The following is a 21,704-nucleotide window of genomic DNA, read 5'->3' as shown; positions in this document are numbered from 1 at the left end:
TGTGAGTTGTATTTATTTTTGTACTATTTTTCTCAAATAAACTTGGATAGATATTACAGCTTTTCCTTTGCACATCTCTAACTTTAAGATAGCTCACATTCTACTAGTCAATGGGAAAGCAAATAGTAATGAATGGAATCTGTACTATCATTATCGCTATTCAGTTTCTACTGCTATACATTGCTCTAGGTGTTTTCTATACAGTAAAGTCCATATGGGACTTAGAAAGTCCCATATATCCTTGCAGGTGGGTATTATTATGAAGGAAACTGAAGAACACTGGTTAATTTATTTGACCAGGGGTATATCTCTAATAAATGACAGTGCCAAGATTCGTCTAACTCTAAATTCATATGATCTTTTGTATTCTGCTGATTTTTCACCTAAATCACAAAGGGGTATGAACTAACCTCCATGGGTTTTAATTTCCTTTGAAATAGGAGAAGGTGAACTTTGCCTTTTTTCTTTTTAATTTTTGTGGATATATAGTAGCTGTATATATTTATGGGGTACATGAGATGTTTTGATACAGGCCTGCATATGAAATAAGCATATAATGGAGAATGCAGTGTCCATCCCCTCAAGCATTTATCCCTGGAGTAACAAACAACCTAATCACACTCTTTACGTTATTTTAAAACGTACACTTATTATTGACGATATAGTCACCCTGCTGTGCTATCAAATAGTAGGTCTTATTCATTCTTTCTACTTTTTTGTACCCATTAACCATCCTAACCCCCCATCACTACCCTTCCCAGCCCCTGGTAACCATCCTACTCTCTATGTCCTTGAGTTTGTTTTGATTTTAGATCCCACAGATAAGTGAGGACATGCAATGTTTCTCTTTCTGTGCCTGTCTTGTTTAACTTAACCTAATGACCTCCATTTCTATCCATATTGTTGCAGATGACTGAATCTCATTCTTTTTAATGGCTGAATTGTACTCCATTGTGTATATGTACCACATTTTCTTTATCTGTTCATCCATCGATAGACACTTAGGTTGCTTCCAAATCTTAGCTATCGTAAACAGTGCTGCAACAAACGTAGGGGTACAGACACCTTTTCAATATACTGATTTCCTTTCTTTTGGGTGGAAACCGCAGTAGTCATTTAACGAAGCTTTTCTCAAAATGATGCATTTATAAATTATTTCTTCCTTCAGGAAAGAGTACATCATCAAAATTTTTTCTTATTTTAATTCAATATGTGAAGGACATAGAGAGAAGTCGGAAACTCACTAATTTTTGGACACTGGGGTAGGAGCTCCCAGTCATTTAATTGAAGCCTTAAAGCAACTTTAAGGATACATTTTATTTATCCTACTTTATACATGAAAAAGCATAGTCTCAGAAATGTTAAGCAACTCACTTGAGGTTTCACAGCTTGCAAGCTGCACAACCAGATTCAAATTTAAAGTCAGACGGATACCAAAGACCCACTGCCCTTTCAATTGTACAATACTGCTTCTTGGTATTATAAACTCAGGCAACTCTGGTCATAGTTATTAGATGAATCTTTATGTCTAGAAGCTTTAAATGGCAGAGCTTCTGGGGACCTTGCCTAATGTCTGGTCTAATACCCATAGAACAAATGAGGACAGAGAAAATCAATGACTTATCCGTGTCCATTCTGTTTTCTGGTAGTGAGTCAGTCCCAGGTTTTGTTCTCTTTTGATGTCATTTTTCTGCCTTATTTCAAACATGAGAATGATAGGAAAGGGACTTTTTATAGTGATCAGTAAAGGGCATTGCAGTCATGAGGAAAATCAGTAGTTTTCAAAATTTGAGTTTAATTACAGTCATGTGTCACTTAACAACAAGGATATGTTCTGAGAAATGTATCCTTAGGTAATTTCATTCTCGTGTGAACATCATAGGGTGCACTTATACAAACCTAGATGTGTAGCCTACGGTGCACCTAGTCTGTAAGGGATAGCCGATTACTCCCAGGCTGCAAATCTATACAGCATGTTACTGTACTAAATACTGTAGGTTAAGTGATAGCTATTTGTGTATCTAAACATGTCTAATTATTGAAAAGATACAGCAAAAATATGGTATAAAAGAAAACATGGTACCTCTCTGTAGGGCACTTACCATGAATGGAGCTTGCAGGACTGGAAGTTGCTCTGGGTGAGTCACTGAATGAACAGTGAGTGAATGTGAAGGTGTAGGACATTAGAGTACAATACCATACACTCTCTAAACACGGTACACTGAAGCTACACTAAATTTACGAGAAGATATTTTTCTTTCTCCAACAATAAATGAACCTTAGCTTACTGTAACTTTTTTAGCTTATAAACTTTTTAATTTTTTTAACCTTTGACTCTTTTAAAATAACGTTTAAAGTTCAAACACATTGCATAACTATAACAAATATATTCTTTCTTTATATCTTTATTCCATAAGCATTTTTAGTTTTTTAAAACTTTTTGTTGAAACTAAGACCCACACACACATTAGCCTAGGTCTGCACAGGGTCAGGATCATCAACATTACTGTCTTCCACCTCCACATCTTGTCCCACTGGAAGGTCTTCAGGGACAGTAACACATCATCTCCTATGATAACAATGCTTCCTCCTGGAATACCTTCCAGAGGACTTGCCTGAAGCTGTTTTACAGTTAGCTTTTTTACTTTTTTTAGCAAGAAAAAGGAATACATTCAAAAATAATGATTAAAAGTATTGTATAGTAAATACATAAACCAGTAACATAGTCATTTATTATCACTGTTAAGTATTATGACTGTACATAATTGTCTGTGTTACTTTTATAAGACTAGTAGTGCAGTAAGTTTATTTACATCCGCATCACCATGAACATTTGAGTAATGTGCTGCCTTCCAATGTTAATCAGTGATAGGAATTCTTCAGCTCTACTGTACCCTCATGGGACCACAGTTCTATACATGGTCCATCTTGGTTGAAACATTGCTATGTGGTGCGTAACTGTATTACATATAATCTAGTCACTCAGCTCATCATCAGAAAGTGCCTTCTTTTCCTGTCTTTATCATTCTAATCAAACATACGATCAGTATCTGTTTTGTTTGTTTGATTTTTGTTTGTTTTTCATTTTAGAGAACTTCTTTGCTTAGTTCCTGACCACTTTTGTTTTGGGAAATAGCTGTGGATTAATATGCAAACCACTTGGTTTTCAGTGTGAAAATCATACTCTTTAAATTTTAGAATGAAACATAAATATGTTGGCAAGTCAGTGAATACCCAGCATTAAATTGAGGAAAGGCTGGAGAATATCTTTGCTACTTGATTAGTAATAATAAAGCTAAAAGATTAAGTGACTTGGTTAGGAGATAGGGAGAAGCGTAATATCGAGTGTTGCTATCCAAACACCAGGAAATTACTAAATATCCCACAGACTTTGGTTAAAAATTGCCTTAAAATTCATCATAGTCCATTCTAACAACATTACCTCTTGAGGTATAGAAGCAATCCTTCTTTTGCTGTGTCAATGTCATACAGATTCCACACTCTAGCCTCAGTCTGCAATTTCGATACTAGATGTGAAGTTGGAAACCCTTGGTTGAAGATTGTCTTGGGTTAGAATCCCACTTAACCTGAGGAGAGCTTTTAGTTATTCACTTTGATATTCTATACTAAGAAGCAGAGAGAATATTCATGCTCTTATGCAGAAATAAGAATTGAAAGGTGCACATCAGGAATTTAGCTTTCCCAGGGATGGAGGCAATATTACTCTGGGAAAGGTTCATTGCCTGACTGAAAGATTGTAGCTGGAATTTGCTTAATGATTACCAGAGTCTGGCAGGGATAAATTGGTGAACAATTGTGTTGGACACTTGAGATTTTAATTTCTTAAGAAAAGAGATTGAGTTTAATTAATATAGATTAATTAAATTAGTTAAAACATTGTATCTGTCAAAAGCTTTTAGATACAGCGAGATCTACTCTAGCTCGTTAAGCAAAAGAGGTCTATTCAAGGGTATTATATAGCTCAAAGAATCTCTGGGAGGGCCAAAGATCTGGCTTGGATTGCTGCAAGACCAGGAATAATGCAGCCAAAGTCAACAGATCTGCAAGAAATATCTACTCACACCACATGTCACTGATCTAGCAGAAACCCTTCTGCTGCAATTACTGTCTGTTCAGCACATACAATACTTAGAACTGAACACTGGAAAGTCCACCACAGGTGTCCTTCCAAAACCAGACACTTCTGTCCCCTTTCTCGAGGGACTATCAAGTCTCCCCACATTTGACCCCTATTTCTAGTTGGTCACTTCTACCTCCACATCTCATTTAAGCGTGCCTGCTTGATACAAACTTGGTCACATGGAAAATCCTGCTATGAAGGAGCCTGGAAAATGAGTATTTAACTTTCTAGATTCTACCTCTAAACACAAGAAGGGAAGCTTCAAGGGTCTTGCGTGGCATGTAGTGAACAAATCTACCACAGTGTGCAAGAATGTCAAAATGTGGTGGGGTATGTCATTAGACTTACCCTTCTCTCTCCTCTGGGGCTAGATGACGCATTGATGCCACCCCATGGGGAAAAATTGCCAAGGGTAATCTTATATTAGAACTGGTGATTACACCATTGTACACAGAGTTGGATCTCTCCTCATTGGAATTACCAGTTACTTTTTATTTTCTGCAGGAATAATTGATCCGCAAACAATGAAGAAAGTTGGAAAATAGAGTCTGTCTCTGCTAACAGCTTTGCATAAAATGTCAGAGTAGGCCAGGCACAGTGGCTCACGCCTGTAATCTCAGCACTTTGGGAGGCTGAGGTGGGTGGATCATGAGGTCAAGAGATTGAGACCATCCTGGCCAACATGGTTAAACTTCATCTCTACTAAAATACAAAAATTAGCTGGGTGTGGTGGCGCATCCCTGTAGTCCCAGCTACTTGGGAAGATGAGGCAGGAAAATAGCTTGAACCCAGGAAGCAGAGGTTGCAGTGAGCCGAGATCGCGCCACTGCACCCTAGCCTGGTGACAGAGAACTATTCAGAGGGCAAATCACTCTTCTCCAAGCCACACGTGTTTTTCAGTGGTCCCTTTAAATGATGGCTCACGATGGAATTAGAAGATGGCAAGAACAAGCATCCCTGCCCGGATGGACCCATCTGTCGGGGTGCTGTGGCTCTTCTATAGGCAGTCCTGTCTGCGTGGGTCAGGGTATGGTGCAGCCCATGGAGCAGGCTTCTGGTATTTGTCACTGGAGTGCAGAGCCAAGCTGAAGCAGGGGCTGTGGCTTGTGTGAGAGGCTCCAGTGAGAGCTGAGAGGATCCTTCCAGCCACAGCTGATATTGCCTAATATCATCTGGAACATTCTAGTATCTGGGGTTATTGTTCACCTGACAATTATTAGTTGTTGCTTTTTAAATCAGATGCATAAATGAAGGGTACTGTGAAGCCCTTTTTAGTACAGATAAGCCAGGCTCCAAGTTTGTTGGGAAAAGGGAAATTCTCAGATTGTTTCTGGGACAGCAGAGATGGGAACACATGGAGAGATGTCTGTGCTACAAGTGAGTCAGGGAATGAATGTCAGTCCCTCCTGTGGTCCATACGAAGTCACACACTGCTGTTACCAGATCCTTGTTCAATTTTCCTGCTCTTGATAACCTCAATTCTTTTTCTTTTTTCCTATTTCTAAAAGTTTTGCCATCTTGCTGCTCTTTTTTGGAAAGCCGCCTAGCCCTCTCTTATGTTTGACAATTCATCTTTAAAGATCAAAAGAACAGAAACTGTTTAAGTGCAAGACTCAACTGTGTGCAGGACACAGCTTTTGGCAGCTGATTATTACATGGGAAAAAAAGGGGTCAGGAAAGTGATATTCCCAGCATTCTCAATTCTCTCCCCAGCTAAATAGATTCTTTTGTTAGTTCTTTTAAAGATAAAAGAAGTTCCCCCCAACATTTCTGTCTATGTTCTGGGCTCTGACATCCCTTAGGAGTGAGCATGGCAACACTGTATGGATGGGCTTTGCTAGGCTGGGAGACTTTTAACTGTGTTGAGAGAGGTGAGGGGGCAGAATCCCACCACAGGCTGGCCTGGGACTGGTTCCCTCCCCTCCAAGGCCCCCTAAAGATGTTGATGATTACTGCCCTTGTACTTGGCCAGAAGAGGCAGCATGGGGTACCCTGTGGGAATTCTGTTCCTCTTGATCAGAGGAAAACACTTGTACTCCGTTGGTTCTCAAGTTTTTATTTCTTTTTTATTCTGCTTGAGAAAACGTCTTTCAACACCTATGTTTTATTTTCCATCCATAATACCGTACTGGTAATGGAGAGATCTAATTCTGTCCTTTTCTTGGTAGAATGATACTTATTTTGTCGTCTCTAAATTAGAGTTGACAGTGAATACACCATAGCATTGTTATAAAGATAAAATGAGGCACTATAAGTAAGAATGCTTGGTAAATATGCAGTATTTTAAAGACTATTTCCTTTTTTCCAGATGAATTTCCTGAAGTAGGTGTTTTTCCTTTAGCACCTTTTCAGGCAAAAGGAGAATGATGGTGATTACAACAATAGTGATTATAGTTTATATTTATGGAGAGCTTAGTGTGTTTTGAGTAAAGTTTAGTTCATTGCTCACACAGGGTGTCATTTAATATTCACAAAGCTCTGTGAAATAGTCACTGTTACATCCAATTTTATATACAAGGAAACTGAGGCTATAGAGAATTTAGACAATGATATGGCTCTGTTTCCCCACACAAATCTCATCTCCAATTGTAACCCCTAGTGTTGAAGGAGGGACCTGGTGGGACATGATTGTATCATGGGGGTGGTTTCCCTCTTGCTGTTCTCCTGATAGTGAGTGAGTTCTCATGAGAGTTGATGGTTTTAAAGTGTGGTACTTCCTTGCTCTTGCTGTCTCCTGCTGCCATATAAAACATACCTTATTTTCCCTTCACCTTCAGCTATGATTATAAGTTTCCTGAGACCTCTCCAGCCATGCAGAACTGTGAGTCAATTAAACCTCTTTGGTTTATATATTACCCAGTCTCAGGTAGTGTCCTTACAGCAGTGTGAAAATGAACTAATACATATACCTAGCACAAGGTTATACCACTAATATGCAGAAGATTTAAATGCAAGGCAGTCAACTCTAGAGCTCCTGCAGCATGCACAGCTCCTTCCTCTGTGTCAATTTTATACAGGTATCTAAGTTTCTTACCTCAGAAAGCGAATGAATTTTAGGCCCGCCCTGAATCCTTACCAGGCTGTCTTGCTAATGTATCTTCTTGGCTGGGTACTTGCCTGATCCTTTCTCTAGACGTTGCTTACAAGCTCTGCCCCAGCCATACCAAACTCCCAAACTCCAGGAGATGGCAGACTGGGCCATGATGTCTTATGTGTCCATTTCTTTGCATCTGTAGTTCTTGAAACCTAGAACTGTTTTCCTTCTTCTATTCTTTCATACATTTCTACTGTTCTTTCAACAAATATTTTAGTGAGCAAGTGCTATGTGCTCTAGTTAGCACCAGGGATAAATTAGTGACCTTACTGGTCTTACAGTGTAGTAGGAGAAGCAGAGGGATAAATTCCAATGTACCACATAGAGTGGCAAATGCTATGAGAAAGAGAAGTGGAGAGTCCTTTAGCATTGTTTCTAATGTATTCAGGTTTTTATAAAATCTATTAAGAGCCTGCAATGGAGCACACAGTATGTTAAGTGCTAGTGATATTAGACAAACATGGTTCCTTCCCTCTGACTGCTATGTTCTACTGGTGGTGGTGGTGAGTAGACAATGAAGGAAAGAGAGAAATAAATAATAACTAAATCAGCAAGTACATCTTGGCATAAATGACCTTAAAAACTAAACAGAGCCAAGTGATAGAGTGATAGGAAAGGAGTACGTGAGATAGAGTAATCCTGGAAAGCCTCTTGGACAAGGTAACTTTTGAAGTTGGTTTGGAAGCGAGAGAAGGGACTAGCCATACTGGTGTTCTAAATGAAACAAGGGGAAGTTCAAAGTCCTTCAGGTCAAAAACTGCTTGTTTTGCTCAATGACTAGAAAAGGGATCAGTGTTAAAACTTGCCAGATTTCCCTTCCCAAATATTAAGTCACTGTCTCCTCTGAGAGGAGATGTCACTCCTCTGATAAGGCATCCATTATGCTGTACCGAGGGCGTGTTTGCCTCTCCTAACAGGAAAACTCTTTGAATACTACCTCTTATTCACCATTGAAAATTAAGTTAATGGGTACAGCACACCAACATGGCACATGTATACATATGTAACAAACCTGCACATTGTGCACATGTACCCTAGAACTTAAAATATAATTAAAAAAAAAAAAGAAAATTACATCTCATCGTCCCTCGCCCATGAGAAAACTCAAGGAAGAATACTGACTTGAATGAATGAATGATGTATCCAACTAAACTGTCCTGGTAAAGCTCACTAGACTACATCATTCACACTGGCTTCAAAAATGTATAGAGAAATCACTGTTAAGGCACAATGAGCTCACCTGGGATCAGAGTCATTTTTGTGTTTTACTTCCCTCCTTATTAAAGAATTTTTGGTCCTAATTGCTGGGGCAGATGTGAGAACTAGGAACTATAAATATTTGTAGGTTTACTTCAAACTGTGTGTCTGCTTTCATCTCCCGGGGCACATTCCATGCTCAAGGGATCATTAGCTGTATACTCACAAAACAGCTATAGAATAATTAGTACTAAGGAAAGCTGCATATTAGTTATTGGGTTTCGGGACCTTCTTTTTCCTTCCTGAAGCTTTTGCATTTCTCTCTTCTAACTTCTGAACTGAGGCTTTCTACTTGTATTTTAAATTGTACCTGTTGTTATTTATTGAGTATTGTAAAAGTATATCCTATTTATTATTTATGATATGACAGGCATTATATAAGCCCTTAGCCTGCATTGTCTCACTTAAGCCGCATGGCAGCCTAAAGTAGTTATCTTCGTATTTTACAAAATAACACACTAAGGTTGCAACTTTCACGAAGTTACCCAGACAGTGAAAGATCAGACTTGAACTTGAAGTCAGGACAATCTGTTTCAAGTTCTTTTCCATTGTACCAGTGCTTCCCAAACCAACTGATCACTGCCGGATCTCTTTAGATATTCTAAAAGAAATTAATAATTTGTTTCTTGTTTCCGTGATAATCCTAAACATTCATATAAGCATATTCAGAGTTATTTATGATTGATTGAGTCCTGTTGGATTATTAACAAGTCCTGAGCTTGTCTTTGTATAAAAATTACTCTGAAAACAAATGATCACTCTTAGTGCTGCATTTTCAATCCGGGGTTCTTTATAGCAGCTATGTTCCTTGAGAGTAAGGGTGAACAGCAAGGTGCCTTATTAACCCAGAGCTCTCCCAGGCTGGGCCCTGGCCTGGATTCATGACTGTCTTCCCTCTGCTATGAGATTCCTAGCAATTCTGGTACTTCACCACGATTCAAGGGATGGCTCTCCTGGTAACTGGAACTGCTGGTGGGGACACTTGGCACACTCCCAGTCTGCTTTGCTTCTCACTGATACAAACCTACAGGGAAATCAGAGCAGGCTGGTTGTTGCTCAGTGCACAGAGGCCGTGAAAATAAAAGAATAAAGACTTTTTCTAGAGGAGCAAACAATTTGTACAACTCATCAGGAATCCAAAGAGCAAGAAGAAAGCAAAGTTGGTCTAGTATCCTAGTGTTCATGCATGCAGGCGGCAAGGCCCACAGATATTGATGGCAGGTTAACACATTCATGGCCCTCTCTCTTGCTAGGCTTTCAAAAATTATTTTTACTCTTACAGAAAATAGAAAAAAATGTTTTTGGATCTTCACCTAGATGTACAAGAGTAATAAATTAAGCTTCTCTGAAGGCTGCTGTCTAAAAACATGTAAAGTATGGACAAAGATCTTTAGATCTACCTTTTGCTGCTGCTGCTATAGACAGACTGCTGGGTCTCTTGGGAAAGAAGAAATCACGTAGTGGGGAATAACTCACCTGCTTACAGCTGGGAGGACATGTTTGAAGAGGGTGAAAGAATTAATGCAGTAAGATTTGTGACATTACTGGTGAGCATAAAACCTTATATTACTTAGCACCTAAGTTACATATTTAAATGACTGAAAATTTAAAAATTAATTTAATTCTGGAGGACAAATTTAAAAATAACAATAAACTAACATCCTATTTTGCACCTCTACAGCTGATGAGAATGCTCTGAAGGTACACAAAAATGAAATATAGTCTGAAATCGAATTCACGGATGCATTCGTCTGCTGGGGCTGTCATGACAGAGTACCGTAGACTCAGTAGATTAAATATAACTTTATTTTCTCATAGTTCTGGAGTCTGAAAGTCTGAGGTCAAGGTATTGTCAGGGTTGGTGCCCTATGAGGCCCTTATCCCTGGTTTATAGACAACTATCTTTTCCTTGTGTCCTCACTATATGTGTCTCTGTTCAAATTTCCTCTTCCTGTAAATGCACCAGTCACATTGGATTAGGGTCTATCTGAATGCCCTCATTTTAATTTAATTGCATCTGTAAAGACTGTATCTCTAGAATATGTTCTCACTCCGAGAAACAAGGGTTAGGAGTTCAGCATGAATTTTTGGGAGGGATGCAAGTCAGGCCATAATAACTGATTCTATTTAACTATATCTATATCCACAATTTTTTGAACCAAAAGAAACATTTATTTGGTTATGAATAGGAAAGACATTTATGGGACTGTACCTACTAAAATTTTAAATATATTGGAGTTCAAACTTTGCCCTTTTCTCACAAATTACAATTTGATTTCCTAGGGGTACTGGCTATATTATATTAAAGTAAACGTTAGATATGATCATAGAAAATAATGATTAGCTAAGTGGGAACTACTTATTACTGTTTATAATACTACATTTAATTTCTAATTTACAATAATTTATAATAAGGCAAATTTTCTACCTCTACCCTCATTATTGCAGAAATAAGCTCTTAAACGTTTAAATGTCATATCAGAGATAAATCATTCTTTTGTGTTTGGGTTTAGAAGTCCATGAATCTGTGTGGTGTGGGATGGTCACTGTCAAGAAATGTAAAATCTTGAGAGTGGTCTACAGATTGAGGAAGGGCAGAGGCTTTTGCTAAACAAAAGAAACTCAGCATTAATTCCACATCTGTGGTTTTCTCTCTCTCTCTGTGTATGTGTGTAGGTGCATGCACACATGCATGCATGTGTGTGTGCATAAATAACAAATAAGGATGATATGCATGTTTTGAGCTACAAATAGGAGTTTAATTGACAATTTTCTACTTGGTATACATGTGCGTATGGGTCAGATCAGGGACTGATCCCAACATGCTCATGTGTGGCTAATTCCCCCACCCCTGACTCTACTGTATAAAGAAAGTGCATCCTAAACGGGCCCTTTATGACTTGGAGAAGCTGCAGATACCTCAATTCCTTCTTATAAAGAAGGACAAATGGAGAGACAGGAGTGGGGAGAGTTTGAAAAGATGGTAGAGAGGAGTGTTTGGGTGAAGAGAGATGGATTAGTCTACTGATGCAACTGGTGAGTTCATTTGAAAAATAACTGACATGTTGGGGACTTTTATTAATTTTGTTCTGCATGGTTGATGGAGTAATTTCATCTTCACTAAACTTTCTATTAAATCTGCTTTATTCACTAGTGCTTTCATAGCTAAACTTTCTATTTTGAGGAGATGCAGTTAAAAGCTGAGCCGGCTCCCAAAGTGAGTGGGGACAAAACAGGTCCTGAAATTGTCTAGATGTGTTTTTTAGTCTGCATCTAGACACAAATATGTGTACTATCTTTTATTCACATATACTTGATATCAGAAAGCAAATGAGTGCGGAAAAGCAGATAGTTGAGCAGGAGTAGAAGGTATTGTTATGAAATAGATTGATGAATGAAGAGGAAGTTGGACAGTGAGGGAAAGAAGAGATGTGGAGGAAGCAAAGTATCAGCATGTGGGTAGCACTGAGGGGCAGTATACATATACACATGTTTTCCACACATATCATAGAAGTAAATGCATTGAGTCCATAAAAGAAGAAATGAAGCAAGTGATACTACAAAATAAGAAATCAAAGAAGAAACAACAAAATTATTACATAGGCATTAGACTGAAGTATATCTGTGAATAATGCATTAAACAAATGTTTAAAAGATTATACTTTTGATTTTTAACAGAAATATTTTTCTGTATTGTGCCACTTAATTTATGCTACTCCAACTTAAATGGAAATATTTGGAAATTGAATGAACAGTGCCATGTTAGGCAGCCTAGCCAACCAGTACCTGGATTTTAGTTCCTGAATCACCGAGCCGTATGTTCACAATTCGACAAGCCTTTTTATCAGTTCTGAAGCATAGCTGGCATGGGGCGAGGGATTAGGCAGTTGTAGATGACTAGGCAGTTAATTCTTAAGCACAGGTGAGTTACTTTAACTAGGTTCACAAAGCATTAAAAAGATCTTGGTGATATCCAGGCTTTTGAACATATTTACATTGTGATAGTACTGTTTGACAGGAATATGATCCTTTTTCTGTAATAAGTCGTTGTGATTTATTGAACATGTCTTCAAAAGTGAACTTTCAGTGGTCTCGATGGTATGCTTCCAGCTGTTCCTTTCAGCTGTCTCTCTTGACCTCTGCAATGTGCATTTCTAAATGATTTTAGCTTCTTTTAGCTAAAGTGAATTCTGTCTCTTAGAAGGTGCAAATTTTATATTTCTATTCTAATCAATACTTCCTTTCACTGCTTTAATGACCCAAAGACACTTTATTTAAGTCAGCAGCAAACAGGGGCTGACTCACTTTAGTTAAAATCTGGGCTCCCCTCAATCTGAAATCATTTCATCTCCTAATTTCCTTTTTAGTTTTTCTGTATACACAGCAGGCCATCTGAAAATAAGTAATCAAAGCAAGACCTTTTACTGAGAAAAATGAGATAAGCTTATTTCGGAATTCTCTACTTTCTTACTTCTTGAAAAATATCTCCCCTTAAGGTCTTTGAAAAATCTTTAGATAGATGTCTTTCTCTTAAGGTCCACTTCCAATCTGATTTCTCTGAGATTTTCTTAATGTTGAAAGTGGGGAGTTGATGTTTACTTATACCAACTATATGGCAATTCTATTTCCAAAGGGCCTGTGAAAAGATGGAAAACAGATGATGCATATTGTTTGATTATTTGCTGTTCAAGAGTAACTTTGCTGTGACAGACTCATATAAATTGCTGATAAGAATTTAAATTACTACTTCCTTTCAAAGATTAAATTTCCCAGTACATATCTAGAGTTTTTAAAATGTCCTGCCCTTGGATCCAGTACATCCTTTTATAATAATCTATACTAAGGCAAAATTTAAGCATTCAATGATTTGTGAACAAAATCAGCATTGCATCATTATTTATAATAACAGAGGTCAGAACTATCCAACTGACCTACAAAAGATGAAAGGTTACAAAATATATGGAGTAGGATAATATAAAGGAATATTACTTTGTCACATTTCAAAGTATATGCAATGGTGTGGAAAATAGACACAATTGAATTTTTAGCATAAAATACTCTATCAACTGTCAAAGTATTCCTAAGTAAAGTCATAGAAAGAAAACATAAATAGAACTCATTGTTAAAAGTGCTGTTTCTACATTGTGGAGTTAGAGTAATCTCTCTCTATGTATATGTGTGTGTGTGTGTGTGTGTGTGTGTGTGTGTGTGTGTGTGTGTGTATATATATCTGTGTGTGTGTGTGTTTCTTTGGTTTTTATGAGTCTGTAATACTTTTTAAGTGAGACAAGTAATTAATACTTTGTAAGAAAAATGAAATAACCTCGAGAGGGGGAACCCTCCTTGTCCTTCAGGGTAAATCTACTGTATGTATACTCTTTCTGTCTACTAATTAGTAATTAATCCTCCTTCTAGCTGCTCTATTTTTCATAATACATGTCTCTGGATTGTAGTAGTAAATTAGCAACAAGAAAACTAGGTCTCGAAACCATAAAAATGGCTGCCACGTACCCATGATCTTTAATATAAGTATGTACTTTAAAGCACTTTACAATTTTGAAAGACTCTCCCATAAAGCCACCTTGAAAGTGTTATTTGTAATGTCAGCTGTGTGAAGGCAGAGTTTTGTCTTACTCACCTTTATACCCTAGCATCTATAATAGTGGAGATGGAGTGCATATTTGCTGAATCAATATATTAATGTGTTTTGAACATTAGTGGTAAGATGAGATTGCAGAGGACGTAATCTCACATGATACTAACAATGGCCCCCTGAGGAGGATATAGGTTTTATTATCCACAGTTTATAGGAAACAGAGGCAGAATGATTGATTTGCACAAGATCACAGAGCTGGTAAGTGGCAAACATCTATTTGAACCAATTCTCTAGATTAGGACTTAGTTCTTAGATGATTCTAACAAAAACTTCATGATTTTTTCATTGTCTCACTGTACCTAAAGGCCATGGTGTCACTTAATACATTAGCATTTATCAAGATTTTGTTTTCTATTCAGCATGGAAAAAACCACACGGGCTCAGAACTTACTGTAATATGGCTCATCTTAATTTCTACTCATTTTTCTTACTGTATTTACTGGATTAGCCTATTCTCGTGCTGCTATGAAGAAATACCTAGAACTGGGTAATTTATAAAGAAAAGAGGTTTAATTGCCTCACAGTTCCACATGGCTGGAGAGACCTCAGGAAACATACAATCATGGTGGAAGGCACCTCTTCACAGGGTGGTAGGAAAGAGAATGAGTGCAAGCAGGGGAAACGCCAGACACTTATAAACCCATCAACTCTCATAAGACTCACTCACTATCACAGAACAGCATGGAGGAAACTGCTGCCATGATCCAATTACCTCCACCTGGTCCTGCCCTTGACACATGGGGATTATGGGGACTACAATTCAAGGTGAGATTTGGATGGGGACACAGAGTCAAAACATATCACTGCCCGTCCTCTTTCTTATCAGGAGTTTTTATGCATTGAAAGAATTTCCTTGGGTAAATTCTGAGTTTTCTGGATAGAATATGGTGAACATGGCCCTTTGGATCCTATGATTCATAGCAATATAAGAAGCCGGAATCCTTTCTAGAGTACTTTTTCTTAGGAAAGCCTTAGGACTTTCTGAACACTTTCAAACATATCTTAAAACAATGTATTTACATTTTTAAAAACCCACAAAGTTACAGAAATACAAAAATACACACCTACTATTTTTTTCTCATCTCTGTATCCCAATTATTATGAGTACTAGCCTCTATCAGCTCAAAAACTGGCCAAAGAAAGGATGAAAGTTTGAAAATCCAGGAAGTTAAAATGTACCCAGGACACTGCTGTGAGATTCCAGTGCAGTGATGTCCTGGTAGGAACAGAACAAGTCACCTTTCAGGCAGGTGCCCTTTACTCTCACATGTTGACAATGGCTCATTCTCTGTTTGCATCCATTTCTGCTTTGCAGCCTCAATCCAGGCAGGGACAAGGGACATGTGGCCCTGGGTGTCATTTGATGTGTGGTGTGTGTGTACTTCCTTCTCTTGATTTGGCTCTGTTCAATGTGAACTAAAGTGCCCTACTGTTCACATCAGGGTAGGAATCCTATTGGCTCTCAGAACCTTCTAGAGTAGCCACTATATGACTTCAATAAAAAAGCATTTGACTTTAACTAATTATAGCCCTGCTCCAGGCTAATTTGTGACCCACATCTCATAGTAAACATTTCTCTCACTCTAACCTTGAAAGGCGACTAAACTGGGACAGTTTTACCCACAGAGTTTAATCAGGTCTCTATTCTAAAGACAAAGTGTTAAGAAACCTGGATAAATTTCATATACATGTGTTTGTAAATTTTCTTCTTCCTAAAATATTTGTCTTTAAAGATAGACTGAAATTTGACCAGATTCTAATTGGATTTACACTCCCTACTTCCCTTGAGAAACACTTTTCTACATAGTAATGGGTTGAACTATTTCCCATTCAAGTATTCATTTATCCACTCTGCATGCAGCAAGTATTTCATGAGTGCTTGTTATGTCCCAGGCACAGAATATACAGATGCAAAAATACAGATAGGGTCTCTGTTGTCATAGGAAGGGAAAAACATACTAAATAATTAGAGACAAAATTAATAGTTCAGTTCTAATTTTGGAAAAATCAATGAGAGGCACAATGAGAGTGTCTGTGCATGGAATCTGCTTATCTGAGAGCTCTTGGAGGGCTTCCCTGAGAAAATGAAGCTGAGGCTAAGATTTTAAGGATGACTAAGTACTGACTATGCAAACTGGGGTAGTAGAAGAAGGAACACTCAGGCCAAGAGGAAATAATATGAAAAGGATAAGATGAAAAGAAGCAAAGAAAATTCAAAGAACCTTCATAAGGAAGATGGGTGAGACATATTATCGCCATGTTATGGATCCATTTGTTTTCACTAAAGCTTTACTAATCAGCTTTTATACACAAGACCTTGTGCCATGGGCTGGAGGTACAACAGAGAGTAGAAACTGCACCCTCTCACAGCTTGTATTTTGGTGGCAATTACGATACTAGAGTTAGGTGCTCTAACAAGAGCAGGAAAGAGAAACAACTTCTAACTCAGACTGAGAGGTCAGCAAACTAGAAGTGATGTCAATGCTGGTACCTGAAGAATGGGAGGCATTAATGAGACATATGTAGTAGTGGAAGTGTGGGGTTGATGGAATGAAGAGTAAATTTGAAGGCCAGAGACTAGAGAGAGAGAGACAAACAGGAAAGATTTATTTGGGGAACTAAAATAAGCATAAGTATGAAGATGGAAGTAAAGAGGGATGATGTGAATGTTTCAGTTTCTTCATCTACTACATAAGGGAGTTGGACCACATTTTTTCTAGATCATAGATTTTGTGATACTATTTTAAATCCCTCATGTATACTAGGTAAAGATTGAGAGGTTGTTAATAAGTTTTTGAGGCCACAGAGATAAGCAGTGACAAAGCTCATTTAGTCTGTCAGTTGAATGCACATAAAAGTCACAAAAAACTGCTTTTGATTAGAAGCAATAATACTGACCTGATTTTTTTTTCACAAAAATTTGAACACTTTTTTATGTAAGAAACTAAACTGACCTTATTGCAAATATGAATTCTTCCCTCCTTCCACTACTTTTTACTGAAGAGTCTTCATTTTTCTCTTTAGATTGAGCCCAGAGTGGACTCAAGTTCTGCAGGGTGTCCAGGCAGTGCCATGATGACTTGCCACTTGTGTCAGAAAAATAAGTTGATTGACATTGTGCAGATTTAATAAGCAAGTGGTTGATTTCCTGGGATTTAGAAAGTTGTCGTTAATGAATAAAACACCAATGTCAGGCTCAGATAACAGAGAGAGTGTGCTGTTGCCTTTACCAAGAAGAATTTGGTGACAGATTCCTATTCCCAAAGTGTTCTTTGAAATGAGCAACCTTACATTAGCAGATAAAATAGTGTCCTATGTTCAGAATAATTTTAAGTTTTATGAAACTTTTATACAAAAACCTGATTAGTGTGTCATCTGCTCAGACTTATGTATGAAACAGGAACATGTTAGCCAAAATATGGAAATTGTTACTTAGATATCCACTCTGCTGGAGATCTAAAAGATAACAAGTTCCTGAGGGTTTCCCAGGAAGGGACATGAGGAAACTGAGACAGGAAAACCCAGAGTTAGGTCTCAGTTGAAGTCTGACATTGTTCTCTGAAGATACCATCCTAATATACAGCTGTTGCCTAAAATGTTGACCAAAAAATTGGGAATTATTACATTTTCAGACACTGAATAATTTTTCAGAAATTACACGGAATATCTCCTTTGACCTAAAAGGTATCTTTCACTTGGAAATTCTGGTTATTACACCTCTCACAGGGTGAAAGGTAGATATTTGAGAAAACGAACAAAACTAGAGAGAGTGAAAGGTTAAATTTCTTTAGTATAGAAGTGGGGCAAACTTAGGAAGACATGAATGAAATGAATACAATTATGGGCAACAATTTAGCCTGGGTTTAGAAACTGCTGACCCAATTGCATATGCTGTACCCTTGAAATTTGAGTAAAGGAAGATTAGAACAATTACATTGAACAGAAATACTACTAGGGAGTAATGGACGTTGGAACCTACTTGAAGAGGTCATGGAGATAGTACACAGAAATGGAAAAGTTTCCAGTTCTACTTAAGTATGAGCTGAGAAACATACAATATTTCTGGTTGGCATCATATCATATCTTCTGTCATCATAAGTCTTACGGTCCTCTTGGACACAGGCTGTATGCTCCAGTGAACAATGACCTAATCCTAGTTGGTCATTGTTTTTGTCCCAGTGACCCTATGTTGCTTAGCACATTCATTGACCTGCTCAATCAATATGTCTTGATGATCATTAGGGATTTTAATTATACAGGGTCATGATTTCTTGTTCTTGCTCTATTATCACACTAATGATAAATGCTATCCTTAATTGACCACATGCTATTGTATCATATTCTGTTCTCAGTAGATTTTATAGAACGAGTTTAATTTGGATATAAACCCTGTGGTTACTATCATATGCTATGATACTTTTCATATGCCTATTGAAAGATGAGTAATCTAAGAAACAAATACATTAATTAACTTTCTCAGTGTCTCACAGTAACTTAATGATGTGGCCAGGATTTAAACTTCAGCAGTCTGACTCCAGAGCTTGTACTTAACCAGTCTATTTCTACCGCTACTATGGACAAAATTGGAAAAGTGGCTCAGAAATATTTAGCAATATCCACTCACTTGCTAGCCCAGTGACTCTGACCATTTTTGTCTTTGGAGCCAAATTAGATGTGTTCTATTCTATATTGCATTATCCTGTTAGGAAAAGAGAAGTGGAAAGATGACTGAATGGAAAAGAATGGAGTCTTTTGATTGAAATCCTGAATGTTTTCCTTTCCTACAGCCTATGTTGACACATTCCATTTGTTTTACCCCAAACTAGGAGTTCCTGTAGGCAAAGCTTCAGAGAGAGTACATTTGGTTTATAGCTGCTTCTTCCTGTATAGATAGGTGGCCAAATATATAAGCAAAGGGCCGACCTGGAGTGGAACCACTTTGGAATTGTTTGCTCAGAAAATATACTACTAAAGAGTCCCACAGAAAGGGAGTGGGGGAAATGAGGTGCCAAGCAGAGCTCTCATAGCTTTCCATTGAGCAGTGACCTGGGTAGTTTACTAAGAGATGTCTGCTGTATTTCTATTTTCTAAGCAGGACCCCAAGTCAATATCTTGCCTATCAAGCAAAGGCAACCAGTAAGATGACAGGCATTTATAGAATTAACACAGAAGCAGGCTATGTTCCTCCTGCCCACTCTCACAGGCACTCTTTTGGCAAAAGCAGACAGACAGACAGACACACACACACACACACACACGCACGCACACACATAGTTTTTTCTCAATTTACCAAGAAAACTGCCAAGAGCAAGCAACTTGTGTATCAATCTGATTTTTTCATTCCTGGTCAATTATAAGAAATGTGGCTATTTCTTCCCTGTAATTTAATAACTTGACATTTTTCTCTTTTTCTCTTTCTCTCTCTCTTTTTTGTAATCACAGCAGAATCTAAGAAGAAGAAAAAGGAAGGCAAGAAACAGGAGAAGATGCTGGATTAAAAGATGTCACCTGTGGAATATAAAAAGGACATCAGCAAACAGGATCAGTTAACTATTGCATTTATATGTACCGTAGGCTTTTTATTCAAAAATTATCTATAGCTAAGTACACAATAAGCAAAAACAAAAAGAAAAGAAAATTTTTGTAGTAGTGTTTTTTAAATGTATACTATAGTACCACTAGGGGCTTATAATAAAGGACTGTAATCTTATTTAGGAAGTTGACTTATAGTACATGATAAATGATAGACAATTGAGGTAAGTTTTTTGAAGTTATGTGACATTTTACATTAAAATTTTTTTTTACAGTTTTTGGGCAACAATTTAAATGTTATGACTATGTAAACTACTTCTCTTGTTAGGTAATTTTTTTCACCTAGACTTTTTTCCCAATTGAGAAAAATATATACTAAACAAAATAGCAATAAAACATAATCACTCTATTTGAAGAAACTATCTTGTTTTCTGCCAATAGATTTTTTAAAATGTAGTCAGCACAATGGGGGTGGGGAAGCAGAGCATGCCCTAGTTCAATGTCAACTTTTTTTTTTTTAAAGAAAAGCATTAAAACATAAAATTCTTTCACTTTGGCAGAAGAATTTGTTTTCTTGATGAAATTATTTTTCCATCTGAGGAAAAAAATACTAGGAAAATAAATCAAGGTGATGCTGAAAAAAATTTGCTTTTGTGTTCAATAATGTGATTTTTGTAACCCTACTCCTTTAGTCATTTATACTCCCCCAGTCAACTTATTAGCACAGAGAAATTGTCATACAAACTAGCTAAGTCACTCTTGGGCACAAATGTCACACAGTTTTTTTGTACTTTCTATCAGTAATTAATAGGTTAAATTGGTACTACTGAATTCAACAAAAGTTTCACAATAGTCTAGGGTTTGGTGGAGCAGGAAAACGCTCTTACAGTGGATATATTTGGGTTCGCACCAGTCCAAATCAGGATCACTGTAATGATGTGCAAAATGGTAGTTTGGGCTTAGTTTCCATAAACCAAAAATCTTCACTTTTTTACATGCCATGAGTGCCAAAGGCAATCTGTATAACTTCCTTATCTGTTGGTCTCTAAGCACAATTTTTAAGTAAACAAGTCTGTTCTATTATTCAGGGAATAATAGAAAATTCTCTGGGATTATCTTTAAAGTGTTTCTCTTGACATACTCTTTAATTCTAAAGTGATAAGACTCAATAAACAAACACCAATCTACCAAGATAATTGCTAAGTCCGTTTTGGGGAAATGATGATTTCAGCCTACCCTGGGCTAACTATAAAATACACAATTACATGCTGGTCTAATGATGCAGCCAAAGGGTCTTAGCAGCTAAACTACTTTTGCCATCTAGCCTATGACTCTACCTGAGCTAGGAATGTTGAGCAGATCCATTTCTTCCTTCTACATCAAAGCCACCTGTCAGTGGGGAATAGAAAAAAAGGATGAACTTCCAGGCATTTTATGGACTGGTGCTTAATAAAAAGAGTGCCTTGTAAAGTGCAAATGATAGAAACACGAATAGTAAATGTAGTCCTTTTATAAGCTGACCTTAATTGGAAAAAGTACTCATGGGGACGGATGGAAGAGAAGAAAGAAAGGCAGTGTCTTCAGTGGATTTTTTGACAGCAAACTTCCAAAAGGATGGGAGGATGGAAGAGCCTATTGCAAATTTTGATAACCTCTCAGCTAATGTTGCTCCTCTAACACATTTAGCCAAAAGCAGCAACCCGTGAATCAGTAATGAGTTAAGGTGAACTAGAACTAAATCTCCCAAGGGAAAAACAGTCCTGTAAATAACTGTGGCATACTCCTTTATTCACAGGGCATGGCAGGAAGCCAAAAGTGAAAGATTTCTCTGCTGTGTCAACTACGATACTTAGCAAGCCCTAGAATAGCTTCCTGATTCTCCCCTAAAGCAAAGATTGGTATGCTAAGCTCCCTTATATAGAGTGTGAAATTCAACATCCCTTAAGTCTCAAGAATTATTCTACCCCAGCCTCAGCTTTAAACATCTTGTTAAGTCACACTGAAGTGTTGAAACATAAATGCAA

General features: G+C 37.5%; 1 protein-coding gene across 3 annotated transcripts in view; it reads left to right on the top strand.

Annotated features, from left to right (window-relative positions):
- PTN (pleiotrophin) overlaps window positions 1–20,331 on the top strand; it is a 110,689-nt gene extending 90,358 nt beyond the window's left edge. The window contains 1 exon segment of one of the 3 annotated variants that reach the window (NM_001194354.2): window positions 19,591–20,331. In NM_001194354.2, coding sequence (NP_001181283.1) covers window positions 19,591–19,646 — 56 coding nt within the window. In that variant the 3' untranslated portion in view covers window positions 19,647–20,331. 3 annotated transcript variants of the gene reach the window in all.
- Window positions 20,332–21,704: the final 1,373 nt, after the last annotated feature.

The sequence above is a fragment of the Macaca mulatta genome, chromosome 3 (assembly GCF_049350105.2).
Source record: "Macaca mulatta isolate MMU2019108-1 chromosome 3, T2T-MMU8v2.0, whole genome shotgun sequence".
Lineage (NCBI taxonomy): Eukaryota > Metazoa > Chordata > Mammalia > Primates > Cercopithecidae > Macaca > Macaca mulatta.
This window is presented reverse-complemented; position numbering and strand designations above follow the sequence as displayed.